This window comes from Typha angustifolia, chromosome 15 (assembly GCF_048772165.1).
Source record: "Typha angustifolia cultivar Huaian chromosome 15, ASM4877216v1, whole genome shotgun sequence".
In the NCBI taxonomy this organism is placed as follows: Eukaryota; Viridiplantae; Streptophyta; class Magnoliopsida; order Poales; family Typhaceae; genus Typha; species Typha angustifolia.
This window is the reverse complement of record NC_133253.1, coordinates 10377312-10383660: the sequence shown is the minus strand read 5'-3', so window position 1 is coordinate 10383660 and position 6349 is coordinate 10377312. Positions and strand designations below refer to the sequence as shown.

General features: G+C 38.6%; 1 protein-coding gene across 1 annotated transcript; it reads right to left on the bottom strand.

Moving 5' to 3' along the window:
- Nucleotides 1-3427: 3427 nt before the first annotated feature.
- Nucleotides 3428-4927, bottom strand: LOC140779305 (peroxidase 45-like). Its single transcript, XM_073124324.1, has 4 exons — nt 4715-4927; nt 4421-4618; nt 4176-4335; nt 3428-3971 (listed from the first exon to the last, which is right to left on the bottom strand). The coding sequence occupies exons 1-4, from the start codon at nt 4925-4927 to the stop codon at nt 3565-3567; spliced, it is 978 nt and encodes a 325-aa protein (XP_072980425.1). The 3' UTR covers nt 3428-3564.
- Nucleotides 4928-6349: the final 1422 nt, after the last annotated feature.

The window sequence follows — 6349 nt, the reverse complement described above, 5'->3', positions numbered from 1 at the left end:
AGCTCGAAGGATCCGAGCATACCCTACCAATCATGAATGGTATCTCAATCACATAATCATACCCTACTAAATTTTAAGGGTGTCATCACCATCTAGACTTGAGTACCCAACTAGCTGATAAAAATCATATGAGGATAACTCACCACATATACTTTAGTGAATAATATATGTCTGAATATTTACTGCACACTCAAACAACTGACCTCAGACATAAGGCCACAAGATCACGAATGTATCAAGTGATTAATTAACTCTAGATAGACCCTAACCCGCGCCCACTCAGGTATCGTCATGTTTTCTACCAGCTATCCTATACATGAGAAGTTATGCTTTCTTTCTAAATGACAAATCCTATATATTTATCTAATACTATAACAAATTATGCATCTCGAAAGTTTAGGTGATAAAAGATCAAAAGAAATATAATGTAATGCAATCTTCAATCATATATCTATCACATGCATACTCATACTATAGATCATCTCGACATAAAGCCATACTAGTATAGTCATCTCTAATTATCTATAAAAATCAACAACATATTCATATCCAAGATTAGTCTAATCAAATGAATGATAAAACATTATCAACTACAATCATCTCAATAAAAGATTATATAATCATATTGGAAGCCACAACAGAATGCATATATATAATATGTAATATATCATAATATATGAAAGCTCTCTAGGATGTAAGACTACTTACAGTCTAATTAGAAGACACAAACTATGTATTTATCATGTGCATCAACCTTGTGTCGACTTATTGTCAGCAAGGTTAATTGGGTATTAAATAAGGGGGTTCGGAATATGAAAATGTTAATATAACGTTAGTTGTTTATTCAATTAGAATCCATTCGTGTAACATATGACAATTTATTAAATTTTATTAAATAGTTAATTTATATTATATAATATAATTATGATAGCATTAATATGTTGTTACATTAATATTAGGCATATAATAATTAATCTCTTTTGATATAAGCATAAAAGACCAAATATATTTTTTAATAATAATTAATTATCTAACTCCTTTACATTACATTAATAACATAAATCATTAAGGGAAAGGAGAGAAAACTCTCGAGAGGATCTAGGACCTATACGATAAGATTAGCGATGTCATCCATGCCATCTCCCACGTGCATGCATCATCTCCTTAAGGCGGCCCACAAATCCTTCTATGTGAAGGCCAAAAGAAGGATGGATACGGAGATGATTGCAGCGAGGGACGGTAGGGATGGGAGGAATGGGTTTGTCTTCATTAAGGATTTCAGGACATGGGAGGTGGACATGTTAGAAGCAAAGAGCCTCAGCACCATCAGGACCGTGCTAAAGAGTCTCGAGGACCAACTTGAGTTCTTCCATGTGAGTTCCTATAGATTTTTTCCTTTACTTTTCTTCCATGTGACCGTCTCTCTACCTCCATCACCAAGCTCCACCTCTCTGCCATCTTTAAGCCACCGCCACTCTATCGTCACCAAGATATCATCATGTTTCTCAAATCAAATTCTCACAATGCTCACATGTGATATTATTATCTCAGACATCTTGGGAGTACCGAGAATTTAATCTTTGTTCAAGGGCGGACTTGTGATATGTTACAGAACGATTACTTCAAGATCTGGATTTATTATAGGAAGCAGTCCGCACAACCGAAGGAATGTATTTAACAAATATTCTCTCACAGTCAGAAAATTACGAAACTAAGGGGGATCGATCCGTAACTCCCTAATTTACATTTTTTGTATTTACACCTTCACAGATTCGAACTACAACTAAGAAAAAAAAATACTATATAGTGCAGATAATGGTGGTGGTGACGGGTGGAGTGGATCTTAGAGTTATGGATGATAATGGAGATGAGAGTGGATGGTTGATGTTATTTAAGGGATATAGACGAAGTGGTCGAGATCTCAGAGAAGAGGAAGGACTCGACGAACGATGGAGATTAGAAGTTAGGAGAGATCTTGCCAACGGTAGTGGAGGTAGATTGGTGAAGAGGGAAGAGGGAGATTAGGGTAGAGATACTAGAGAGAAGATATAGAGGTAAGAAACCAATATTCCAATAGCATAATGATTTTGGCTGCCATCCACACCTTTATAGAGGTTAGCCAACAAGCCAAAATAATAATTATTAACCCTAATTCTAGTGGACTCCCGCCGATCGCGTTCGAACACACAAAAGGCGTTCTCTATCGATGCGAACGTGATGCAGACGTTCGAACACGGCGTTCAAACGCGCTCGACCACGTTCGAACACGCATTTTGTGTTTTTTGTTTTTGCGAACCTGATGTAGGCATTCGTAAAGCCATTCGAACGCACCCCCAACCGCGTTCGAACGCGACCTTCAAAAAATTTATTTTAATAAAAATAAATAACTAATGCAATAAAAAAAGGCTCTAACTAAGTGTATAAACTTGTTTTATTCTTAGGACTATTCCTCAACACCACTGGCAACCGTCGACGATGAGCCACCAGCATGGGCGAAAGCATTCATAGATAGAGTCTATGGACTCATTGGGAGAATCATCGAAGAGAGCAAAGGAGAGCTTTGAGAGAATTGTGGAGGTTGTCCAAGCCTTAATGACAATTATTCTAGCTCGAAACCACCCCCTACGTAGCTAGAACCATCAGCCATGTCACAATCAGCCACCCGTGGCGAGACAAACTCCACCCTTTAAGGAGATGGATGAAAGTTCAAAACCACCACAACCACTCCTCCTCCGGCCGCGGTGGAGGTCCCTCCACCACCACAGACCCTCCAAGCCGGCTCCACTGTGCCGGAGAAGCCCCCAGCAACAACCCCAACACCGTCTCCCCCAGCCATGGTGGAAGCTAGGGTCGAAAACCCTATCTTTCCACGAGCGATGTTCTAGATACTTTCGGTCCAACACCGTTGGCACCTTCATTTGTCTTACAGTTCCTTTATGATACAATGCATATATAATATGATACATACTTTATCAGTATTTTTGTGAGTTCTAACTTTTTCATTTGACCTTTTTATTTGTGAATGTTTTGATACTATGAGGAAGCAAATTTGCTAACCTTTTTGAGTTGAGAAATTCAAAATTGAGAATAAAGAGTGTGGGGTCTAGGAGACATCCACCGGATCCTGATAAGGACAAAGATGACATACCTCAATAAGTGGTTATCTAAATTAGTACGTGACATACCTGATCTTGATATGCATTTCTTTTCTTTACTGATTTACAAAAATTGATTTGTCAACATTATGTTAGTTTAAATTAAACCTTCTTGCAGAAGTATTTTAACGATGCTTTCAATGATATTTGTAGATGCTATCTGATAAAATCTGAAAATGAACAAGATTAATACAGAAGACAAGAACCAGTGCAAACAATTGTAGTGATATTTATTTAATAAATTAATTACATTCATGAAATTGAAACTTCCCGTCAAAATGAAAGGATTTACAAAGCTTATATGGATTCAACATACATAAAACAAGTACATATATAGATTGTGAAATAAATAAACTTCAAATCCAAACAAGACTAATTATTCTCCTGCTGCAATAGCTGCACGTCCATTCTAGTTTACAAATCTGCAATCACGTCGAATCTCTCCCTCTACAGCAGTCTTCACTCCGATCCTCCCCATCTTCGTTATGGCGTTCACAAATGCACTGAAGAATTCGTTTTGGTTAGAAGCGAATTTGTTGACAGTGTTGACTGACCGTAGGTCGGTGAACAGGACTTGGTCGGAGCCAAGCAAACCCATTCTTCGCTGGAGATTCTGGTAGTAAATATTGTCAAACGTGCGCGAAGTTGTTGAATCTAAGAGGGCAAAATCAGAAGGTCTAAAAAATCTTGGACATCTCTGTTGTAGCTGAGAGGCAAATCCCGGGTTCATGGAGGGGTCCGTTGGTTGGTTTGGTGAATAATTATAGAGCCTATTGTAGAAGCTACGGCAACCGGCGGCACCGATGGTATGAGCCCCTATCATAGACAAACGAACAAGTTATTGGTATTCTTCTTGATCATCTTCATGAAATATTTTACTGCCATGCACATCTCTCACTACTACTAGGGCTACGCCACCCAAGAATTTGTAGTTGTAAATATATACTGGATGCATGTCTATTTCAAGTACACTTTCATGGGAAAAATCTCACATGTTATTATTGCATATGTTAATCCTACCCGATAGAGCAATCATATCGGTCTGCGTTAGGCCAAATTTGGCAAACGTGGAAGTAAGCTGATCCAAATTAGCGTCAGGTTGAGGGAGAACAACGCTGGATTTCGTGGATATCTTGCCATCATACCTCCCAAGTTCCACGGTATAGAGCGGTCCTCCGCTCTGCGACACATGTATGTCATCATGGTATAATCATAATCTTAGGTAATAAAATGTTTATTTTTTGAGTAGCATAGATATTAATCACCAGGAAGATGGCATCTCTAGCTGCCATGGCAATTATATCAGCACAAGACACATTGTTCCTGCACTGAGGATTACTGTCCAAAGCTGCCTTAGCTGATATTATTACATCATACCCTTCTGGTTTGAGCGTCATATCATCGGGGCTGCTCCTCTCGTCGTCTCCCACCGGCGAGATGAGCATAATTGACGCATCACAGCCCTGCATGTCATCATTTCATCAACCTTGAAACGATCGATAGAAGTATGTAGTGAAAAGGATAGAAACATAAAGGTAGGGTTTCCAAGATTCACTAACTCTAACAAAGCAGTCATGGAACAAGAGTCTAAGGCTAGCAGGCGCCGCGATCGGACTCTGATTCATCTTCTGGGCAACTACCCCGCGCACAATGGATTCGACATTGGGACAGATGTTGGCGTAGTAGTTCGGACTCAGCTGCGCAGTTGCTGTGCGTGGTGAGATAAGCAAAGACAGAAGAGAGAACGAGAGAAGGATATGGAAGTTCTCCATTTCTTGTTATGATGGATATGCAATCTTTCTTGTTGTTTGACTGGAGAAATCAAGCTTGTGCACTTACATAGAGCAAGCTCTAACAAGGTTGGTGAGATAGGGGTTGTCATTAGGCCCGCGTTGCGGTTCCGTTAATGCTAAAATTAATACAAATTGAGCTTGTTGGTCGGCAGAGTAAGACAAGTTCCAGTCTCATAACCTCACGCCATTTTATTAAATATCAATTTAATGGTCTCATATTATCTCACATATAGCTTTTGTTTTTTTTTAATGGTTGACTTGCACAATTTGTTTCTCGTCTTATCTAATTACAGTTTGTTGAGCTGTTGAGATCAACCACGAAACCGTTTATTTAGTGCATGACACATAACACAATTACAAGAATTAGCATATAATCTTGCTGGGTCCACGAGGTTCTTTTGAGCTGATTAAATTTGATTCTGGTATTCATGTACTCAAATCCTACTTCTATTGGCTCCTCGTGGTCGATCTGACATTATTTTGCCATGCATGTCGCACCAGAATATTAATGCTAGCCGCACTAGTACGTTTTCTTTTTAGAAACAGCCTTCATTTAACCAGAGGATTATAATCCACTACCCAGAGAAGAGAAAAGTGAGAGATAGTCTGAATAAGCCCCAGCTATTTAGCTTAAGACAACAATATAATAAGATAAACCATTGTACCAAACCCAAAGGGTACTTGAAAATAAAGTAAAATTTTACCCAAACGGCGGCATAAAAGATTCTGCTTCGGGCGATTCCATCGTGATGACAACAGATCCGAACTAGCATAAAATGCAAGCCTATACAAGACAAAAATAACAAAAAGAAATAGAAAAAAGAAAGGTGTTCAGTCATATCCGGCAATACCACTAGTAATCTTAGACTCCTTATCTATTTCTAAATAAACCTATGGCGCGATTATGTTTTGTACCATTGCTAAGGTGGATTTATTTGTAGAGAAGGTAGTAGGAGATTAGGTAGTGGAAGTCATGAAAATGATAATATATAGATGATGGGAGCAGAAGAGATAATGGATATAATGATTGTGCGGGGTAGATATATGATTTAGAAAGGAAAAGAGAGAAGATAGTCGACCCTAAAGGGGGATTGACAAATGAGGAGCTAATCGGTAGCTAAGGTTTGAGGGAGGAGGGAGAAGATCACTAGCCCTATCGGACTAGGGGGATCGATAGTCGAGTGTTACGATCTGACCACTTGGATTAAGTTAGTTGAGTCGATTGAGTCAAGTCAACTCATATTGAGTTACTTAGATTTATCTTATTATTTTAAATTACAAATAAAGCAGATCATTCGCATGTGGATTTGACCTACTAGAACTTTTCCTCTTATAAATATGAGTGGACAAATGCTGATAATTATCGATGGATGAATTTGAGTCTAGCAAAATATTTTCTTA